Here is a 24879-nt window from a genome sequence, read left to right as displayed (position 1 = left end):
CATCAAGTACATCCAAAATACAGTTTCATGAATATCTTTCAAAATATAGCTTCAGCAACTGCATCCACAATACTCATTCATGAAGTGCATTTAAAACACAACCACATGAGATGTAGCCAAAATGTAACTTCATCAATTGCATCTAAAATGTAGCTCTATCAATTGCATCCAAAATACAGTTTCATGAATGTCTTCCAAAATATAACTTCAGCAACTGCATTCACAATACTCATTCATGAACTGCATATAAAACACAACCACATGAGATGTAGCCAAAATGTAACTTCATCAATTGCATCTAAAATGTAGCTTCATAAATTGCATCCAAAGTACAGTTTCATCAAATGTATCAAAAACACAACTACATGAGTTATAGCCAAAATACAGCTTCATCAATTGCATCAAAAGTATAACTTCATTAAATACAATTGAACTTCATTAAAAGTATAACTGCATCAAAAGCATAGCTCCATCAACTGTACCAAAAACACAGCTTCATCTCCTATAACCAAAATCAGATTTCAGATAGCAGATAGCATCATAGACGTACTTCAAAACAATTGTACTATCAGAAACTTTGACATAAACAAAAAGTTTATCAAGAACTATTAAATAAATCAACCCACTCCAAAAAATGTGGAGTCCCTTTCTAACATATCCCTTTCTATCAAATAACGTGCAACGCCTCCCTACAAAATCAACATCCACATCATAAAAACTGCATCCAAAGCATTCTAATCACACATCCCAAGTGCCTACTCTCACAGAACCTTTAACCTTCTAAACCTTAAATCTTCTAAACCTTTAACCCAGGTCACATGAACTCTAAAAGGTTCTCATCACAGTAACAATGTCAGGTTAAAGGTTGAGGCACAATATGGCAAAGGCTAAACGTAACACGTCTGCCAAATACTCTTATTTGGGTTACTGCTCTGACACTTGTCCGAACAATAAAATTCCTCGAAATTTTACGACGTATGTTTACTATACGTACATGTGATTCGAGAGTGACATAACTCGAGGAAACGTACCATGTTTTCCGGGAATCAAGGAAGCTGATAAAAACTGGGAGATACTCGAGGTGAACGTTATTTTCGAATCTTAACCTCTGACAAGGTTCTCGTTAACTCGGAATTTGGTCTTCGTTAATTTGATAAGTAGTGATTTATCTTAATTATGATTTCGTTCAACGTAAAGCGACGTTTTGTGACAACAGCTGAAAAGGTTAAACAGTCAATTTTGAGCATGGTTTCTGGAAGCGTCCGCCACGAGTATCAAACATTAAACAGACCCTAAAGTTACTTATGAACATTTACCCAGCTGTCCCCCTTATAATTTGAATTATGTCGAGTTAGGTCATTTCCAAAACACATGGTATCCAGAAAGAACATTACCAGACACGTGATCCATAGGCTTCTCCAAACCGTGCATCGTGTAGGCCCAGCGATTGTTGTCGACCGGCGCAACAAGGAACATTCTCAATACTCGAAACAGCTGCCGTCAGCAGTGAAACAGCGAACGTGTTTATCGACACATTCAAAACGAGCCTGAATAAAGAACCAACTCCGAAGAAATCGATACTGTCCCTGAGACTTAGCTCCGGTTCCGACACAGATCACCTTCTTAGAGGAAACGTTTGATTTACGGAAAAGCCGCGAAAAGGCAGTCGCAGTTCGAACGTGTTCAAGATAGCGAAGACGACTAAATGCGAACACGGCGCCACAGACTGCTGAACTCTCTTTCCCGTCTCTGTCTTTTCTACGTGCCCCCCTCTTTTTCCCTCCCTCGTTAACTGTGATACCAACACATACGCGGTACCGTCTCTTTTTCTTCGGGGGTCCTCCTTTGGAATATCTCTTCACATGTGTGCATTCTCATTCCCATTTTCCATTTCAAGCTAAATCTCAAATTTTTCATATCACTATTTGGGAACTTGAGCTAGAATGTGTGAGAAGCTGAACTATTTGGGGCTAACTGAAAATTTGCAGGGGGTAAAAATTGATCCTTTGCATAACAGTTAGATCATCTCCTCTCTCTAAGGGTTACTCAACCTAACATCATACACTTTCACGATACTCGATACATTTTTCTCGAGTCTCACATGAACGTACTTTCCATAAGGCGTCTCCGTCGCACTCGTGTATTCGCCTAATTCCGTCCCGTGGCGCCCCACCATTCCGTGCACCTGCGCACTTCGCCATTTTGTCGAGCCTGTCCTCGTCGCGCGTATCTTCCTCTTTCCGCGCGCTGCACATCTCTCGGTCCTTGTTCCGTTAATTCCCTGGATTTTGCGTATTTGCTCGCTCACGGGGCCCCACTATCAGGGTAGGGTCACCTTATTCGGTCGAGGTAAAAAAAAAAGTTCTATCACTCGGTGAGCACGTGCTCGCTCTCCCTCCTACTTCTCGCTGCGTGCCTGCTTACCGAGCGTTCCAGGTTATCGCCGGCCGATTCTTCGCCGCATGATTTTCTGTTTACCGAGCGGCCTGATATTGGCGTAAAGAACGGGTTTTCTCTGACGTGGCTCTATCGAGAAAACTCGATATATTTTTCGGATGTTTTCGTCGATATCTTCGATCTTGGAACGAGTTTTTGCGAGTCGATGATTCACGGTTTTGGAGGTTGTTGCCTCTTTTTCGATTATGAAACGTTGCCTGAGACACAATAGTAGCCAAAATATTCCTGACCTAGCCTCTATTTGATATTTGAGCAATTTTGCGACGCAGTGTGTTTTAACGGTTGGAAGATAAAATAAATAAACCAATAATATAGATAATTTTTAAATGTAGATAATGTTTATCAAGTTTGTAATTAATTATTGACGTGTAATGGCAGATTCATTGTTTACAACATATGACGTAAATAAATACTAATTAATTTTGGAAATTTAAGATACGTGAACATTATCTACTTCTGCGACGTCTGTAATAAATTTATTCTTGCAAACAATACATTGTAAAAAATGATCTTTAATACAACTTGAATCTCAATATTTTCATAAATGTTTGTGAAAAATTGTCAATATTTTCGTTTGTGTTTTCTGTTGTGATCAATTTGCGCAATTTTGTAGATAATCGATCGTTATCTGTTTCATGAAAAATTCTTAACTTGATGATCAATAAATTTATTTATGATAAGAGATGACTTAATTTGACATTTCTGAGTATTGCTGTATATACTCCTATATTTGTTTTAATAATATATATTTGTAGCGTTGTAGATTGAGAACCACTGAGTCAAAAGAAAAAGACAAGTAAATCCCTATACCTGGGTCCCTTACAAATGCCCCACACAAAAGCCATAAACTAGACCCTTAGTAAAATTGTTCCCAGTACTTTTCCACCGCTTTCTCTCTCGTGCGCAGTATCGGTACCTAAGTACACAAAGGGGACAAAATGGAGGCAACGCGCAAACTCGTACTTCGATCGATCTGAAGGTATCGAACTATTTCGTTTAATACACGAGTACAATCGATACTTCATGTTTCACCACTCTTAGAAATACACCTTAATATCCCATTGATTCACTGCCAGTGACTCGGTAATTTTCCATTGCTCCAACGCTTTTCCTTTGTGGGGAGATAAGCTGTTTGTGGAAAGCGTTTCAAACTTTTTTTTTGATATAGTGGAAAATTGTTGGTTTTGTGTAATATTGTGGTTTTTAATTGGTACTTTGGTGTTGTTGTAATTATGGAAGAGAAGGTTTTGGATATTAAATTTCTAGATTTTTTCATTTTTATATTTTTGAATTTGTAATTTATTAAGTTTGTAAATTATGTAATTTCAAAATTTTTGAAGATTAAAATTTATAATTTTGAGATGTGTAAATTTCCAAATTTCTGAACTTCTTACTAAATTTGCAAATCTCTAAATTCCCACTTCCTAAATCCCTACTTTTTAAATTCCCACTTTCTAAATTCTCAAATCCTTAAATTCCCACTTTCTAAATTCCCACTTCCTAAATTTCCAAATCCCAAAATTGACAAATTCCTAAATTTCCAAATATCTAATTTACTTAAATCCTAAGTGCCTACTTCCTAAATTCCCCACTTTCTAAATTCCCAATTCCTAAATTCCCAAATCCCTAAATTTCCACTTCCTATATCCCTATTTCCTAAATTTCCAATTTTTTAATTCTTAAATCTCTAAATTTCCAAATTCCAAAATTGACAAATCCTTAAATATCCAAATCCCTAATTTTCTTAACTCCTAAATGCCTGCTTCCTAAATTCCCCACTTCCTAACTTCCCAATTCCTAAATTCCCAAATCCCTAAATTCCCAAATCCCTAAATTCCCAAATCCCTAAATTCCCAAATCTCTAAATTCCCAAATCTCTAAATTTCCAAATCCCTAAATTCCCACTTCTTAAATTCCCAATTCCTAAATTTTCCACTTCCTAAATTCCCACTCCTTAAATTCCCAAATCCCTAATCTTCTCAACCCCCAAATTCCTCCCAAAATTTCCAAATCCCAAATTTCCTTAACCCCAAAATTGACCCCCTAATTCAAAAGTCTCAAAATCCTCTAAAAAGTCTCCAACTTCTCAAGACTCAACCTCCTCTCCAAAGCACTTACATAAACCAAAAAAATATTTACTTGCGTCGTAATACTTTTATCAAAAACAAGTATGTAAAACAATACAAAAAACAAAGTCGTTACAATTACGTTCTATTTATGAAGCAATTTTTAAATTCCTCCGCTAGAGGCTCATATAACATAAACAGCTATAATTGCACTTAACGGCGAACAGGTATAACATTAACGGAACACGCGGAAAATGCAATTGTTTTTGCATATTACAAGGTTTCCTGATGCACTTTTTTTAAACTAATAGGGGTACATTATATAAGAATGGAAAAGTAGACGCACGTTTTTCTATTCAGTTCTCATCATCCGAATGAAGAATGGAGACCGTGTCACTGGTTCAATGTATCCGTGAAACGAGAGCAGTTATAAATAAAGAGGGTGCTAACTCGATTGAAGATGTAGTTGTATACGAAGAGTTTGATCAATTGAATTCTTGGTGCATTAAGTGCATCGATGACTTATATTTATGTCTACTTGTAAGTTTGATGGAGAAGAGTAGAATAATTGTTAACACTTGTTGGATTGCATAAAAGTGGCGGGTAGGCAAGGTCGATTGTCTCCCTCCATTTTCTTGAGATCGAGAACAAGATGGCGGGAAGATCTCAGCTGAAGTGCGGAAATAGATTTGAGGAAGAGGAAAATTATAAAAATGATATGAGGAAGTTTGTTGGGGTTAGAGAGTGTTGGAAATTATTGAATTTATATTTTGGTAAATTTTCAAATTAATACATTGTCAGAATGTTAGTTACTGAAATAATAAATTTTAACTAAAATTCAAATTTCCAAATTCTCAAGTGTCCAAACTTCCAAGTTCTCAAACTTAAATTTTTCCAAGCTTCTAATTCCCCAAATTCTCAAACCTACAAATTCTTAATTCCCCAAATTCTCAAATCTCCAAATTTTTATATCCCCAAACTCTCAATGCTCTAAATTTCCAACTCCCCAAATTCCTAATTCCCCAAATTCTCAACTCCCTAAATTTCTACCTTGCCAAATTCTCAAATCTCCAAATTCCTAATTCCCCAAATTCTCAAATCTCCAAATTTCCATATCCCCAAACTCTCAATGCTCTAAATTTCCAACTCTCCAAATTCCTAATTCCCCAAATTCTCAAATCTCCAATTCCTCAAATCCCCAAATTCTCAAATTTCAAAATTTCCTATTCCCCCAATTTCCAACCCCCTAAATTCTCATTTCCCTAAATTTCCAATTCCCTAAAATTCCCTAAAATTCCCAATTACCCAATTTCCCAAATCTCCAAATCTTCAAATCCCAAAATTTGCAAAGTCCCCAAAAAAAATAAACACAGACAAATTCAAAAATAGCCTCTATTTACGAAATCCCATTTTTCATATATTTCCGCAGCGAAACAAGTTGCCGAAGAATTTCGAACTCTTTTTCATACGGCTGTTCGTCCTTGAATATATTACGTAATCGTAAATTTACATTTTCGCACGTATTCGCGAGGTCGTTATACTAATTTGCGGATTTTCATTGACACGATTCCTTCGATAAAACCGAAAGAAATGAAGGTTATCACGACATTCTAATTGTTAACACCTTAATGGAAGCAAGGACTACACGGTAATGATTATTCATCACAGCAATTATTGTTTACAAAGAAAACGTAACAAATTAAATATGACATTAAATATATGATTTTTTTTTTATTAAAACTTATATCAAATATCACAGTGATTTCATTTTGTTAACACCTTAATAGAAGCAAGGACTACATGGTAATGATTATTCATCACAGCAATTATTGTTTACAAAGAAAAAGTTACAAATTAAATATGACATGAAATATATGATTTTTTTTTTATTAAAACTTATATCAAATATCATAGTGATTTCATTTTGTTAACACCTTAATAGAAGCATGGACTACACGGTAATGACTATTCATCACAGCAATTATTGTTTACAAAGAAAAAGTTACAAATTAAATATGACATGAAATATATGATTTTTTTTTTATTAAAACTTATATCAAATATCAAAGTGATTTCATTTTGTTAACACCTTAATAGAAGCAAGGACTACACGGTAATGATTATTCATCACAGCAATTATTGTTTACAAAAAACAAGTTAAAAATTAAATATGACATTAAATATATGACTTTTCTTTTTTATTAAAACTTATATCAAATATCACTTTAAAAATAATTTCACCTTGCAGCTAAAAAGAATTATAAAACCAATTCGTAGAAGTTGTAAATTTAAAAATAGAAAAAATATGATTCAAAAAAAATTGTTTGAAGAAGCTGTTTTTGTGTCCCCAAAACTTTATCTACGTTTCAGAAATCTTTTGTATATAAATATTGTGCGGTTTAAAAACGCAAACAAAATTTATACGAAACGTTCGAGCAGTCTATTTTTTTCTACATTTTTCACTGAATGTCTCAGAAGGTTGTTTAAATTTTTTTACGTATGAAAAATGGTAAAAAATATGAGAACAAAAATCTCAAGTTTTCAAAGACTCAGATTATGTAAGTACTGTAATAAATATGCGCTGTGAGGTACATAAATTAACACTATGCAGTTATATCATCATTTAAACAAGCAGATAAGTGCTTCAATGATAAACATTTGCAAATCGTTTTCAAAATATTATTCGTATTTTTACGAAGGTATAAAAGGTATTTTCAGGGAGACTTCATTTAGGTATAGAATAACGTAACAAATTTTTGCATATTAATTGTCAGGGTTCGAAAGTAGACTTTCTAATACTTGCTTTCAGTTCCTGTATGATGTTTATGTCATATTTAATAAATTTTGCCGCGATGGAATACACGATAACGTGGTTCTACGAAAATGTGAGAAATATTGACGTCTCGATTATATTATACTTTTGTTATCGATGTAAAATTTCACAACAATGCAAGTGAGAGATAGTGAGGTGTGTTGACGGATGTGGTGGATTTCTGTGGAACAAATGGAGAGGAGAAATTTGAGGAAAATATGGTAAATTTCAAGGTGGGCAGTTTAGGAAAATTTCTTTTGGAGATTTACATGGAAATTTGGATTTGGAAGTTTGGAAAATTTGAGTTGAAGAATTTAGAAATTGGGGGTAGGTAAATTTAGAGACTTCAAGTTTGGGGATTTGAGAATTTGGGATGTGAGAAATTTGGGAGGTGAGGAATTTGGGATGTGAGAAATTTGGGATATGAGAAATTTGGGATATGAGAAATTTGGGATATGAGAAATTTGGGAGGTGAGGAATTTGGGATGTGAGAAATTTGGGAGGTGAGAAATTTGGGATATGAGAAATTTGGGATATGAGAAATTTGGGATATGAGAAATTTGGGAGGTGAGGAATTTGGGATGTGAGAAATTTGGGAGGTGAGAAATTTGGGATATGAGAAATTCGGGATATGAGAAATTTGGGATGTGAGAAATTTGGGATGTGAGAAATTTGTGATATGAGAAATTTGGGATATGAGAAATTTGTGATATGAGAAATTTGGGAATTTGAGAAATTTGGGGATTTGAGAATTTGAGATGTGAGAAATTTGAGATATGAGAAATTTGTGATATGAGAAATTTGTGATATGAGAAATTTGTGATGTGAGAAATTTGGGAATTTGAGAATTCGAGATGTGAGAAAGGGTATAATAAGAAATTGAGAACTCAAGACATAAAAAATTTTGGGTTTGACAATTTGCACAAATAAAAAATTTAACATTATAAGAATTCAAGATCTAAAAATCCCTTAAAGCTTGTGAAATTCAATAAAATGATCAATTTTGAAATTTGAAGACTTGAATATATAAAATAATTTCAAACCTTGCAAATTTAAGTACATAGTAAAGCTAATTTGAAAATTTTTAAATATTAAAAATTTAGAAATCTAAATTGAAAATTTGGAGATTTGAAGATTACATCCCTCCACATTTCATCCCCCAATGTCTTCCTCTTGTCTTCAAGAGGAATATTTCTCCCCATTGCAAATTTACCCTCATTTTCCTTATTTAGATTCAGACAATTATACACAAGCTTCGATCTGATTCGCAATGACAGTACTCTATTCTGTATCAAGGTTCTATCGATTGTAATATTTGACCTTCCCCATAATTCTGACGTCACGTCACCCTTAACCAAGACTCAGCGACTATTGATTCAGGGATATGGAGCAACTGCGTCCGCAAAATCTGCCGCCATATTTGCCCCTTGCCTCCCCAAACTTTAATTACTATAGTCAAACAATGCGAAATTCAAATCAAACTTAAGACAACCTTTACACATTTCGCCATTGTTTACAATGCAAATTTTCTTCCAGCATCAAAAATAAAGCAATAAAAAAGTAATTATAATTGTGAAATACAAGACAATTGACAAAATTGTTGTTTTGGATCATTCGTTCAAATGCCAAGGTTAATAAAAAAGTTGTCTTGTTAAAATAAAAAGAACTTTTTTATCGAGTCTGATTCAAAACAACGATTTTTACGAATTGTTTATACAATTTTATCGAGTAATGATGTTTACGTGATACAATTTCGATTCGGTTTTAGTGACGGTAAAAAAGCGAATGGTGTAAATTGCGTTAAATTTAGATTCCTTCGTGTAACGGACAGGAAAAGCGAGATAACTGTACATCTTTATCTCCCGCAATATTAATTGCTACAGAAATAACATTTTATCAAATCTTCTAGAACTTTAAACAAATTTTGAGTTCAAATATCTTTTTGAGGTAGATGAAAAATATTTGAAACACGCTATAAACGTTAATATTTAAGTACATGGTTATTATACTGTTGACATTAAATATTTTTAATCATTAAATATATTTTTGCATTAGTTAGATTTTTTCATAATTCAGTTTGTTAATTTTTACAAATGTTGTAATAATAATTTTTATAAATGTTGTAATAATTTTTTAAAAATCTTCCGTTCTTAAGAAGACAATTTAAATTTAACCTCACATGTTTCTCTTTTCATCAAGTTTTATAGGTTAACTTTACAATCTCTTTTTTCAATATTTTTCAATACAATTCTCTCTTTTTCTATCAATTTAGGTTCAAATTAGTGCGTTTACTCGTTTTATTGCATTTTAATACTCAGTATTGAATACGTATTTAAAAAATTAAAGATAGTAAAAGTAAACACTCTGCCATCCGACATCTTGCACCCCAAACCGTCCGCCATGACACCAACAATAACTTCAATACGATACGCTTTTTCGTTCAAACGATTTTATACAACTCTTCCATTTTTGCATTTTAGACTAACATTTCTAGTTTCTACATTTCAGATTAACATTTCTAATTTCTGTATTTTACTTTAACATATGCAGTTTCTAAATTTTATGTTAACATTTCTAGTTTCTCAATTTTACGTTAACATATGGAGTTTCTAAATTTTATATTACCTTTTCATTAACATTTCTAGTTTCTAAATTTTATATTAACATCTCCAGTTTCTAAATTTTCTATTAACATTTCTAGTTTCTCAATTTTAGATCATGTTTCCAGTTTCTAAATTTTATATTAACATTCCCAGTTTCTAAATTTTAAATTAACATTTCTAGGTTCTGAATTTTAAATTAACATTTCTAGGTTCTGAATTTTACATTAACATTTCCAGTTTCTAAATTTCATATTAACTTTTCTATTTCATAAATTTCAAATTAAATTTCTACTTTCTAAATTTTAGATCACATTTTTAGTTTCTGAATTTCAGAAGACATTTCCATTTTCTAAATTTTAGATTACATTTCTAGTTTCTGAATTTCAGAAGACATTTCCATTTTCTAAATTTTAAATTGCATTTTTAGTTTCTGAATTTCAGAAGACATTTCCATTTTCTCAATTTTAGATTACATTCCCAGTTTCTGAATTTCAGATAATATTTTTTATTTTCATATTTCTAACAACACATCCAATAGTACGTTAACTAATGTATACAAAATGGAACGTTTCGTAACTCAACACAAGAAGGTGCTAACAGGACATAAATATCCCAAAGTGACTTCGGGTGGCACAGTGTTCAATCATTATTTCTTACCTAAATACGACTTCTGGAATCGATCGACTCTCAAGTTCTGATACAGGAAGGTGAACACGTCCACGCCCATTTTATCGTTTGACAATTGAATGATCGGGCTATCGGAGCCCATTTGGCCCTTTCGGAATTGGCAAACAAGGGAGAAGATCCTTCTCGGATCGATAATTTCCCGCAACGCGATCGGGTGGTCACTATCCGATTATTCGGACGAACAAGCGATAATTTTTTCTCTCTTAATTAACAAGTGTCGAAAAAAAGCAAATATACAACAAACACTCGCGGACTGGACGTACTTCCTGTAGGTACTATCGACCACCCGAATTTGGTTCTCCCAGTGGAATGCTCCCCTCCTGATATTCTAGAACATTTACCCTGCACTGCGCATGCGCGTGTCCCTCTGGAATCGCAATGTCTGCGCCCATGCGTACCAACAACGCAACAACTGGCAACATCTTCTGGAAACGATCCTTCGTTACGCGGCTTTTTGAAATCTGTTAAGTCGCATCCACATTACTTGGCTTTGTTACTTCGGGTAGAAAAGTACATTTACTGAGTTGGGCATCTTTGCGAAATTTTTGGGGGTTTTAGGGTTTTTTGGGGGTTCAAGGTTGAGGATAATGAAAATTTAAAGGCTGTGACGTTGGTGTTTTATTTTATATTTTTTTTAGATTTTGGGGATTTTGGAGCTTTTGGGGATTTCGGAGATTTTGGGGATTTCGGAGAGTTTGGGGATTTTGGAGAGTTTGGAGATTTTGGAAATTTTTAACATTTTGTGGATTTCGGAGATTTTAGGGATTTTGGAAAGATTGGAGATTTTGGGGATTTCGGGTCGAAGGAGGTTTGGGGTTTTAGATTTTTACGATTTCAAGTTGCAGCAATTTGGTTTGGGGTTTTAGGTGTTTTCGGGAATTTTAGGATTTTGGGGTTATAGGTACTTGGGATTTTAGGGGAATTATTAGAGGATATATTTGGGGAATTTAGAGACATTTGGGACTTTAAGATCTCAGGTGTAGGTTAAGAATTTTGGGACTGATTTTGAGAATTTGGAGACCTGAGCTCTTAGGACTTTATTTTGGAAATTTAGACTTAGGGATTTTGTGGCTTTTGGAACTTAAGTGCCTAAGAAATTAGGACTGGGTGATTTTGGGGTTTAGGTACTTGAAATTTTGGAACTTCAAGCTTAGTTGCTGACTTTGTGGTTTTGGAAATTTAGGGACCCAGATTTTTAGATCTTTGTCATTTTGGAAATTTGGGGACTTGGAAATTTGGGAACTTTCCAATTTTGGGAATGCACCCACGAATTTTGGGACGTGATTTTTTGAAATGTAGGAACCTGTGAAACTTTGGTAGAATTTTGAAATTTTGAGGCCTTTGGACCTTGTTAGCTTAGAATAAACTTTGAAACCTTGAGAATTTATTACTTTTTGAAGACTTTAGAAATTTGGAAGTACAGATACGTTAGTCTTTGGGTGTATTCGTTCCAGACAGAAATTTAGGACTCTAACCTATGGAATTTCTAACCTTGCAATCTTGAAACCTTGAAACTCTGAGGTTATGTTCCTAACCTACTCTACAATTCTCCAAATCCTCAAACCTTTACAATCCCAACAATTCTTCCCCTACAATTCTAAAATCCACAAAACTTCCTGACTTCATTTCAACCTTCAAAATCAAATCCCATAAAAATGTATAAAAAAATTCGAATTTTCCTCCAAAACGAATCTTCTTCAAAATCCATCTACTGAAGAATATCCATCAGAAGTGTTTAAACGCAACTACCGGCTAATTTACGCACGCTTCTCGCTGAGAAGGTTAGTCAGAATGAATATGATTGTCCGTCTCTTTCCGTTCCCTTGTCATGAAAGTAGGCACGAATGGCGGGGAACGGAATGGCAAAGTAATCCCAACGTAACGAGGGGAAAGGGACGTAGCAAGCTATAGGAAGATCGTACAAAATGGTTATCCGTCACGCATGTATCACGTGCTCGCTCGACCGGCCGGCATCTTTACCGTTTTTCTTGCCTCTGCTCCGAACCGATAGGATTTCTTCAACGTTTGAACGTTACACATTTTTTCTTCCTGTCGTTTTTACCTGTACTTTCAGGCTCCCGTATTTTGGTATTAGTTATATTAGGAAAGTTGACCGATACTTCAGATACTATAGATATGTGCTTTCTGATATTAATTTTCATTCATGAATTATATTTTTTTTCATTTTTGTTGTATATGTACTTTTAGTGTGATATGTATATTTTTTGTATATGTATTTTAATTTTAATTATTACGAATTTTACTGAATTTTTGCGTACAAAAGAATGAAATGAAGGACTCTGATACCACACTGTATTATGACACATGTATTCTTCATACATGTACATATGTATATGTATGTGTGGTGTTGCATATGTATTTTTTCTTTAATGCCAGAAATGAAGGACTCTGGTATCACATTGTATTATGACACATGTATTCTTTATACATGTACATATGTGTATGTATGTAAATGTATATGTATATGCAGTATTCCATATGTATTTTAACTACATATATTTTTACTGTATATTGCACATGTATTTTCTCTTTAATATAAGAAATAAAGGACAGTACTATCACAATTATAGAGTTACAATTATCTCAACAATCAAACTTGACAATTTAATTATTTAACCTAACAATAATACTTAATAGAAATATATGAAACCTAACCTATAACATATGAACGATATATAACATACAAATTAATAACCTTAATTTATTTTGATGCACTCCAACTCCCAGCAAAACCCAACTATGATTTTCAATTTTTGCAAAAAAGATTTTCAAGCTTCTCCTCAAAGAGAGATTAGCTTTTTGAACGTCGTTATGTAAAGAACATTACGAGTTACTGACAAGGTCAAACGATTACAACGGTATCGTATTCGAGACCATTAGATCGAGTTCAGAAGGAATTGCAGTACAGTAGACATGTGTTAGTCAATAGGTTTCTTGATTGTTGCAAGACAACGTGCACGATGCCACACGTGACAAATTTTTCGAACAGCCTCAAGAGTGTTATTATTAACTCGTACTCGAGCAATGTTGCAACACGTCACTATATTTTTTTTATGTTTGAATCACGTTGTTGATGTTCGAATACCACCTTGTTTATTTGGTTGCAAGTTTATTTGTTAATTTTTATTTTTGGTGGGGTTTGGTTCTTTCACTATTTTTGTCCATCATTTGAAATTTTCTGAAATTTTTCAAATTTCAAATTTTTTGATATTCGATTGTACATATGACAATTAATTTTGATTTGATAAATTTAACCAAAGGTTGTTTTAATTTTGTATCATTATTTCGACAATTTTTTTGAATATATTTGATTATATATCATACAACAATTAACATGTTACAATTAATTTTAATTTGATAAATTTAACCGAAGGTTATTTTAATTTTATATCATCATTTCGACCACTTTTTTAACCATATATGATTATATATCATATAAAAATGAATGTGTAATAATTAATTTTAATTTGACAAATTTAACCAAAGGTTAATTTTGTAGATAACTATAACGCAGAGAAATGAAGGTAATTGTAGATATTAATTTCCATGCAGTTTAAAATGTAACACATGCCCGTATGTGAAACATATGTTCTACAAATGGAGAGAATGAGACACTCAAGGATGTTAGGCTTTATACTTCATCTGTTTGCAGGTATTTCGTAACAGAGTACGGATAGTACATCGTGTATACTATTTTATTTTCAACCTAGTTATTTTTAGTAATCGGGACATTTTATAGTTTGCGTTGTCGACGATTTTGACTCGTTTGCGTGATAAAATAGAAAATATCGTCTAAAAATATCGTCTACCGATACCGTTATCTCCTTCTTTAACATTAAACCATTATTTATTTGCGTTAATAAAATTCTGATGTATGCAGTTAGAATTGTCGAATAATTTAACTGTTATTTTGTTTTTTTTTTCTGTGTAATTTATGAAACAAAAATTATCGTACTGTTATTATTTTAATCTGGTAATCTTGGATGACATTGTTGATAATATTAATTGTAACTAAATATAGTAATTTCATATTATGGAAGAACTATTAAATATTGCAGTTGAAATTATTAATAAGAACATAGCAATGTTCTCATTTTTTAAATTTTTATTTTAAATACAAGAAGTTTTACAAATTAACAAAATAAGTTTTACAAATTATTAAATAATTAATCATAGAAAATGTAAAATATTACTAAAATAAAAAATAAGTGATACATCTATCGTATCTAAAAGTTGAATCAACTCGGAAACAAGTGTTGTATTCAAAAACCATTGTTTTGAAGTCTGCAGATTACATAATGAGTCACAATCACAAGAAAGTGCTACGAATGCGTCACCTATTGTTTGCTGCACAAAACTGCACGATATTGCTCGTTCGATAAGGACGAACGCGTTTATGGCGGGAATATTTGATTCAAAATTGGCGGAAACTCAGAACTTTGTTGTTTTTATACTTTTCGTCATTCCAAATTATTTGTTTGTATTTAGGGTATTTTCTACTTAGGGCAAGTTTAAGGTAAGTTTAATATTCAAGGACATTGATCTAATTTTTTAAGCTTAATAATGTACACGGCCATATATGTGGAGCTTCTCTATAATCTTATGTTCTTTTTTTCTATTTAATTGCTGTCGATTTAAAACATGTTAAACAAGTATCTTTCACATCTGACAAGTAAAATTTAATTCATATTTTGTCAATTATAAAACTTTACATTTATAAATGACATTGTATTAAAAAAAAATTTGCAATACTGCAATGAAAAAAATACTGCAATTAAAAAAACCATCAAAAAATATAATTTCTAAAGAAGTTAAAAATATAATTAAATTTTTTTTATAAATTAATAACATGAAGAAATTTGCATAAACAGAAACAGAAATCATAGCAATAAGAAATTAGCATAAAGACTTTCTCATCTCCATGTCGCAAGAGACCTATATCACAGATCAATAAATTAGCATCGTCAATAGCAACAGTTTCATTGAACCTCGATATCCGTGGAATCCGCAAGATAAAATCTCCATTCATAAAAGAACGCGCAGCTAACACCGTTATCAACATGCACCGTTCTTCAGTCTCTTAAAAATAACTATCGGATCTAGGTCACCCTACTGCCACAGCAAAATTTATATTCGCGTTCTCATTGTCATGTTCATACCTCCACCGATTCCCACACCCACCTCACAATCAATCTTCAATTCCCTCCAATATCCCTCTAACTTAAAAACAATTTGAAACATCCACAAAATGGACGGTTTTCCACAAAACCGAATCGGGGACTGTTATGCAATGCAACCGAAGACGTTAAGCTTTAATTGAGGACACCGAACCAAAACAAAGACATTAGAAAACAGGTGTGAAGCTCCAAGCATTATTAGCAAGTGACTCCAGAAAAAAGGGATCAATGAATCTATCATCGATAATATAAGAAATTTGTTGCAAGAAGTACAAAAAGTATACGAAGTTGGGGGCGGAAAAGCGCGGGAAACGTCAAGGACGTTTATGGAGTAACAGGTAGCATACTCACGGTTCCAGATCAACCTGAGTTAGGCAAAGTCGGACACTGGTTCAAACCTTGGCCAGTTTATATTAGACTGCAGCTCGTGTTCGCGCCACTTCGGCTACGCCTCTGGCTGATCCTCGCTTTTCAACTGCAACTATATACGAAGACGAGCTCTATCGGCCAACAAGTGATTCTAGATAGCGAAGCCCTCTCTGACACTCTCATTGGTCACTCGATCGTGTGCGGGTCTTTCTGTACGATCGTCGGGGTCGTTCCGGGTCGATCTTCACCCCGGACGAAGAGTTCATCTACTCCGAGTACCGCCATCGCCTTCTGCTTCCGAATGCTTTCGCACGGGTTCTGTTTGCGGTCGAGACATTGAACTTGAACTTCGGATCTTGCGAATTTAGCGATGGCGGTGGCGGACATGTGAGGGGATTCACGAGGAGTGGATGGAGCTCAAGGTCCGCTGTGGGTGACATTGTGGGATGTTAGGACAACATTTGTGGATTTTGTGTATGTTCTTAGGACGAGGTAGATTAGTAGATCGTAGATTAGGAGATATATGGGCTTATTTACATGGTTAATGGTTGGGGCGGGGGGAGGGGGGAATGTTTGAAGGTTTATGAGTGTAGTAATTAATTTGGGTTCGTTGTGGACTTTGGCGTTGTGGAATGTTTTGAGAAAATTTGTGGGTTTTGTAGGTGATCTTGGGATGAAGTGAATGGATGGAATTTGGGGATTTGGGGATTTGGGGATTTGGGGATTTGGGGATTTGGGGATTTGGGGATTTGGGGATTTGGGGATTTGGGGATTTGGGGATTTGGGGATTTGGGGATTTAGGGATTTGGGAATTTAGGAATTGGGGAATTTGGGAATTTGGGGATTTGGGAATTTGGGAGTTTAGGAGTTTAGGAATTTAGGGATTTGGGAATTTGGGAGTTTAGGAGTTTAGGAATTTGGGAATTTGGGAATTTGGGAGTTTAGGAGTTTAGGAGTTTAGGAATTTGGGAATTTGGGAGTTTAGGAGTTTAGGAATTTGGGAATTTGGGAATTTGAGAATTTGGGAGTTTAGGAGTTTAGGAGTTTAGGAGTTTAGGCATTTGGAGATTTGGGAATTTGGGAGTTTAGGAGTTTGGGAATTTGGGAATTTGGGAATTAGGAGATTCGGGAATTAGGAGATTTGGGAATTTGGGAACTTGGGAATTTGGGAATTTGGGAATTTGGGAGTTTAGGAATTTGAGGATTTGGGAATTTGGGAGTTTAGGAATTTGGGAATTTGGGAATTTGGGAATTTGGAAATTTGGGAATATGAGAATTTGGTCATTTGAAAATTTGGGAATGTGAGAATTTGGTCATGTACAAATTTGGGAATTTGAGAACTTGAGAATGTGAGAATTTGGTTATTTGAAGACTTACAAATTTTGGAATTTGGTCATTTGAAAATTTGGGAGTTTCATTACGAACTTTGAAGACATTGTCACATCTTTTAACAAAAATATAGTGACGCACTTGTGACGCACTGGTGACATACTCGTGACCCACTCGTGACCGTCGTGACGCACTCATGACACACTCATAACGCACTCGTGACGCACTCATGACGTATTTGGGACACACTGTTGACGCATTCATGACGCACTCAAGATATACTCTTGACGCACTCATGACACACTCGTAACGCACTCTTGACACACTCATGACGCACTCGTGACACAATCTTGACGCACTCTTAACGCACTCGTGACACAATCTTGACGCACTCTTAACGCACTCGTGACACAATCTTGACGCACTCTTAACGCACTCGTGACGCACATCATAGTTCAGAAAAACCTAAGTCGTATTTACACTCTGAGTCTGATATTTAATACTACAATCATAATTTGTATAATTCCCATCATAGTTCAGAAAAACCTAAGTCGTATTTACACTCTGAGTCTGTTGTTTAATACTATAATTATAATTTGTGTAATTAAGAATCCCTAAAATACATTTATTTTCACTTAACATTTCAAGTTTTCTTATTGTTATTAACAGCGTAGCAGTTATTAGTTATGGCTGTCGCAACTGGCGGAAAAAATAGTAGGTTAAAGGGTTGACACTTGCCAAATTTTTATTTGGCATACATACATACATAAGTATGTTAGGTATATATTTGAGTGTGTATTTGTATGTATAGTGAGTGTTGAAGGTATAAATTTTTATATACATGTGTCGATAGGTATAGAACAGCGGTCGTAGGAGCACCTCATTCGATTGGAATTCGTTAATACGCAGTTGGAGTTCTTGGTACACGTGATTTTAATTCGAAATAAGAATTCGTAATCAAGCTGTCAATGTGACTAGCGATAATGAAGGAAAATTGAACAAATATTTATTTTAACCGAGAAAGTTGCTTGGGTTTTCCTGTGTGATGACGTTGATGTTTGATGAATCGTTCGGCGAATTTTGTCATTCGGGGAAAAGGAAAAGTGAATGAGAGTTTTGAAATCTGGGAATTTTGGGATTTGGAGATGGAGATTTGGAGAATTTGAGATTTGGGAATTTGGGAGGTGGTGTATTTTGAAATTCGGAAATTTGGGGTCTTCAGGGTTTGGGGACTTAGGAATTTGGGGATTTAGGAATTTTTAGGATTTGAAAATTTGGTGATTTGGTCACTTGACAATTTAGGAATTTGAAAACACACAAATTTGGTCATTTGGAAATTTAAAAATTTGGAAAGCTGGAAATTTAGAAATGTGAGAATTTGGTCATTTGAAAATTTGGGAAATTGGGAACTTGGGAATGTGAGAACGTGGGCATTAGAAAATTTGGGGATGTGAGAATCTAGTCATTTCAAAATTTGGGAATGTGAGAAATTGGTCATTTGAAAATTTGGGAAATTGGGAACTTGGGAATGTGAGAACGTGGGCATTAGAACATTTGGGGATGTGAGAATCTAGTCATTTCAAAATTTGGGAATGTGAGAAATTGGTCATTTGAAAATTTGAAAAGTTAGAAATTTAGGAATGTGAGAATTTGGTCATTTGAAAATTGGGAAACTTAGGAATTTATAAATGTAAAAATTTGGTCCTTTGAGAACTTTCAAATTTGACATTTTGATCCTCTTAAAATGTTAGCAACTTACAAATTTACCTATTAAAAAAATAAAAAAAATTAACTTCACATTTATGCCTCTATTAAAATCTTAAAGTGATATCAACAGAACATATTGATCACCAAAATCTTCTAATATCACCAATATTAACCATACAAAAATGTGAAAACATCACCGACATACAAAACAACACAAAGTAAAAATAAAAATCTCCAAAGAATAACAGTATTCGTCTCAAATACAAGCCCCAACAAAAACATACAATAAATTACATAAATTTCCACAGCTGTACGCAATCAAAAATCAGACACGTAACACAGGTATAAACTACTCTAATAACTTTTTGTCCACCTTTTCGTTCTCCCTCATTTCTTCCAATTAGGTAACTGGAATAAATTAAATTATTACTGGCTTTCGGTCACGTTGTATATCATGAGATTTCGTTTGTTCGACCATTATCAATTACATAAATCGATTCGTCGAAGCGTGTTTTGCACGCGCTATATGCAGATAATGGTTTATCGTCACTCGCCAATAAACAAGTATGCAAATAGAATGAAATTCAGAACGATCAAACACCAGAAATAGATCTGACGGATTTTTTTTGCAATTTCAAACGTAATTCGATACATTTTTAATCGATTATAATTTTTAAATAAAGGTTGCTTTAAAATAATTTTCTTCGTAAATTTGCAAGATGAAAAATTTTTAGATTATGACAAAGTAAAGATGAGTTAAATGATTAATAACAGGTGGGAATTATCGAGAGTGATGTTTAGGGGTATAGTGAAGTGAATTAGGGACCTCTGGCGGAAAAATTGAGAAACTACTCCTCCTTTATCCTGCGAGAAAAAACTGCATTAATTTTTTTGTTCGAAAAATAGAAATCGTAGAATAAATATTTTTTAAACTTGTTTTATGATTTTATAATTTTATAAAATTGTAATTTTATAATTTTATAAATATGTAATTTTATAATTTTATAAAAATTGTATAAAGACTGATATTTTCGATCAATGTTTTTGATCTGTTGTGTATGATACTGTTGCTCAAGAGTTAATTTATGATGGTGATATAAAGTCATTTGTGCATTCATTAGTATGTTAATCGATCATTTTTAATTTATCGTTTCCGCTTGTTCTACGTTGTCAATGAACAGTGGAAAAAACGTACCCTAATTACAGTTCATTCAGGAATATTTGCACTAATTATTTTTTTTTTTTAATATAATTAATTATTTACATTAAATCTTTCTGACATTTATATTATATTATGTTATATTAAACAATTATTTTATTAATATCAATTATTGGTTATTAATGTCAGATTATGAATTATTAATTTCTAAATAATTTTGCAAAGAATGTTACAACAAAACATTTCTATATTCACATAAACAATTATATTATTAATGTCAATTGTTAGTTATTAATGTCAAATTATGAATTATTAATTTCTAAATCATTTTGTGAAAAATATTATAACAAAACATTTCTATATTCACATAAACAATTGTATCATTAATGTCAATTATTAATTATTAATTACAGAATTATTAATGTCAAATTATGAAATATTAATGTCTAAATAATTTTGTAAAGAATGTCATAACAAAATATTTCTATATTCCCACAAACGTTCATACGTTCATTCAAACGTTTCTATAATTTCATGAAAATTAATAATTTTTATAATTGTACAAAGAGAAACTTTAAACATTTTTCAAACAAAGAAATTACGAATACAAAGAGATAATTATAAACATGACTTCTTAAATACTCGGCAATCACCAAATAGCTGTTATTAACAAGCACTATCTTTTTCAACAGAAGTAAATACACGAAGATAATGAAGTAACGCGACATAAATTTTTATAATCAAGTTTATACAATCGGCCCGTGTCACGAAGAGATAAAAAAAATTACGCTGATTATTCTTCGCTGACCTTCCTCAATTATTGTACTGTTATTTTACCACCTAATTAAATTGTCATGTTGATTAGCACGTAAACAATTTTTTGTCAGCGTCGATATCAAAGAAATAACGGTACCGTTGCAAATCATCACGGACACTTTGTACAATCATACGTAATGCAGAGGAAGAATCTGAAAGGATAATTAACGATTAATTTGCATAAAGGCAGAACTAAGTATAAGATTGGGTAAAAATGTACTTGTGTAATTAATTATTTATAAGTTTGTAATTGATTGTACTTGCTGTGTAGTAAAATTCAGTCGACGATTAAAATTGCATATAAATCATTAAAAAATTGTTAAATTGTTTATTCGCAATTTTTTACTGAACAATTTAGTCACATTTCAGGTTTTAGATAATTGTAAAAATGCTAATTCATTTGAAATTTTGGTTTATTTTACCTGAAATAGAATGATGAGGTTTTGGCCATATAACGCGTGGTCATATAATAAGTGAAATTGTAAAGCGTAGTAATGTAACGTGTAAATGTCTAACTGGTGAAAATTTAACGCGTGGCAATATAACGCGTGGAAGTCCAATATGGCGATGTAACGCGAGGTAATTTGTCATGCGGTGATATAACACGAGGGAATATGACACGCAGTAATCTAACGAATAAAAATTTTAGCGATGAAAATTTAATGCGTGGAAATCAGCACATGGCGATATAACACGAGGTGATTTGTCATGTGGCGATATAACACGAGGGAATGTGATATGTAGTAATCTAACGTATGAAAGTCTAACGGGTGAAAATTTAACGCGTTGTGATGTAAATCTTGGCAGTCCAACAAATGGTGATATAACGTGAGGTAACTTGTCATGCGGTGATATAACATGAGGGAATAGGATACGCAGTAATTTAACGCATAGAAGTTCAACCTGTGAAAATTTTGTGCGTGGCGATATAACACGTGGAAGTTCAACACGTGGCGATATAACGCGTGGAAGTTCAACACGTGGCGATATAACGCGAGGTAACTTGTCATGCGGTGGTATAACACGAGGGAATATAATACGTAGTAATCTAACACATAAAAGTTGAATCGGTGAAAATTTAACGCGTGGCAAAATAACGCGTGGAAGTTCAACACGTGGCGATATAACGTGAGGTAACTTGTCATGCGGTGATATAACACGAGGGAATATAATACGTAGTAATCTAACACATAAAAGTCGAATCAGTGAAAATTTAACTCGTGGCGATATAACGCGAGGAAGCCCAACACGTGGCGATATAACGCGTTGCAATATAACACATGGAAATTTAATGCGTGAAAGTATACTGCGTGGTAATCTAACAGGTGGTTGTCTAAACCTTCAAAAACTTACAGCAATCAAATCCATACCGTAAATGGCAATAAAACGTGAGACAATATAAACTGTCATAAATCGACGTTATACCTCATATTACGAAGAGAATTATTGTCTACTGAATTTTACTAAATACCTCTATATAGAAATAAAAGTAATTGTCAACCCAACATCTTTGCATTAATTATACACCCTCAATTATTTCCCCAATCCAAAAAATAATACATTTATAAAATTACAATTAACTGATGTAATATTTTGTACCGTTTGCAACAACCCGTATTCTAATGGAATTTCCGCTAAAAAAAAAGCTTCTCGTAAAAAACGGCAGCAAAAAGTGTACTGCTGAAAAATTAATATCAGTCAGAGCCGTTTACTTAGGATGCAAATTTTCAAGGCAATTCAAATTGAATCGTGTCGTACAAAATTTTTCTTTCACTATATTCCCTCTCGATCGGAAAACAACATGGAAATGTAAGCATTTTATCGAATTCCTGACGTGCGGCTGTGAATGAATATCCTAAGTATCGAACCATATTTGAATAATCACTTTCCTCGTGTAATCGATAACAGTAATGATCGTGTTATGCTTCATATCGTAATGAAATACATTATTTACAAGTTGCAGAAAAATCCTCTGATCGTTTCATGAATAGGATGAATCGGTGCGTATTAATCGGTTTCCAGTTAGCAATTTACTACACGAGTCAATTCTCTATCGTCTACAGTTATTCGTGGATAAATTAAACATGCGTTCCAGAAACGAAACATTTACATTTCGAGCTTGAACTAATTTTACGCTTGTATAGTAAATACATGTAAATGTGGTTGTATCGATGTAGCCTGAAACTGTAACTTAATGTTATGCCAAGGTGTGTCAACGATATATGTTTAATCACATAGCTGGATAATTTACTACAGTCAGGTTTAATTCAGTGCGAAAGGTAATTTTATTATGAGTTAATTACAACTTGGTTCACAACTGAAAGACAAAATACAATCAAGCAATGTATAGTCAAATATTATAACGATATATTGCCACGCGTTTTATTGCCGTATTGTCACTTGGATTCTTATGCATTTTATTGCCACGCGCATTGACAAGTATTGATAAGTTAGATGACCGTACGTTGTATAGCCATTATATCTCCAATTTCGTGTTAGATTACCACGCGTTATATCGCCACTCGTTGTTTCGCCAAGCAGTAGATTTCTCAGCGTTATATTGTCACGCGTTGAATCACCACACGTTGTATTGTTACGCGTTAAATTACCACGCGTTGTATTGTTACGCGTTAGACTACCACGCGTTATATCGCCACGCGTTATATTGCCAAGCAGTAGATTTTTCAGCGTTGTATTATGACGCGTAAAATCACCACGCGTGGTATTGCTATGCATTAGATTACCTTGCGTTGTATCGCTACGCGTAAGACTACCACGCGTTATATCGCCACTCGTTGTTTCGCCAAGCAGTAGATTTCTCAGCGTTGTATTGTCACGCGCTGTGTTGTTACGCGTTAAATTACCACGCGTTGTATTGCTACGCGTTAGATTACCACGCGTTATATCGCCACGCGTTGTTTCGCCAAGCAGTAGATTTTTCAGCGTTGCGTTATCACGCGTAAAATCACCACGCATGGTATTGCTATGCATTAGATTACCCTGCGTTGTATTGCTACGCGTTAGACTACCACGCGTTATATCGCCACGCGCTGTTTCGCCAAGCAGTAGATTTCTCAGCGTTTTAATTGTCACGCGTTGAAATTACCACGCGTTGTATTGCTACGCGTTAAATTACTACGCGTTAGACTACCACGCGTTATATCGCCACGCGTTTTTTCGCCAAGCAGTAGATTTTTCAGCGTTGTATCGTCACGCGTTAAATCATCACGCGTGGTATTGCTACGCGTTAGATTACCTTGCGTTGTATTGCTACGTGTTAAACTACCACGCGTTATTTCGCCACGCGTTGCTTCGCCAAGAAGTAAATTTTTCAGCGTTGTATTGTCACGCGTTAAATCACCACGCGTTGTAGTACTACGCGTTAGATTACCAAGCGCCATAGTACCACAAAGTACCAACATAGCACCACTCGTTATATTGCATTTTCGCAATCTACAAGGATCCACAAAGATCACTGCAATATCATCCATTTCATTTGCATACAAGACGAAGAATTGATTAGGCGAATTGATCAAAACCTGCTGGTACGTCGATCAGACTTATTGGGTTGTTTCCATCTTCTTTGTAAATACCACTTATTGTAAGAGGATCAACGTTTCACGCGCAGATTATACATATGTATACGCATATACTTTATCAACGAATGCATAAACAG

At 33.9% G+C, this 24879-nt stretch overlaps 1 protein-coding gene across 8 annotated transcripts in view; it reads right to left on the bottom strand.

Moving 5' to 3' along the window:
* The window catches only part of LOC100882038 (salivary peroxidase/catechol oxidase), a 38336-nt gene extending 22021 nt beyond the window's left edge, over positions 1-16315 (bottom strand). For 2 of the 8 annotated variants that reach the window (XM_012286138.2, XM_076540336.1), the window contains exon 1: positions 10596-10941. In XM_012286138.2, coding sequence (XP_012141528.2) covers positions 10596-10707 — 112 coding nt within the window. In that variant the 5' untranslated portion in view covers positions 10708-10941. Of the gene's footprint in view, positions 1-1394; positions 1743-2111; positions 2134-10595; positions 10942-16174 lie in introns of those variants that run through there. The other 6 variants (XM_012286137.2, XM_076540334.1, XM_012286141.2 and 3 more) reach the window with 5 other exon arrangements.
* Between the last annotated feature and the right edge of the window lie 8564 nt (positions 16316-24879).

The sequence above is a fragment of the Megachile rotundata genome, chromosome 15, assembly GCF_050947335.1.
Source record: "Megachile rotundata isolate GNS110a chromosome 15, iyMegRotu1, whole genome shotgun sequence".
NCBI lineage: Eukaryota > Metazoa > Arthropoda > Insecta > Hymenoptera > Megachilidae > Megachile > Megachile rotundata.
The sequence above is the reverse complement of the archived record's forward strand: the minus strand, read 5'-3'. Positions and strand labels throughout refer to the sequence as shown.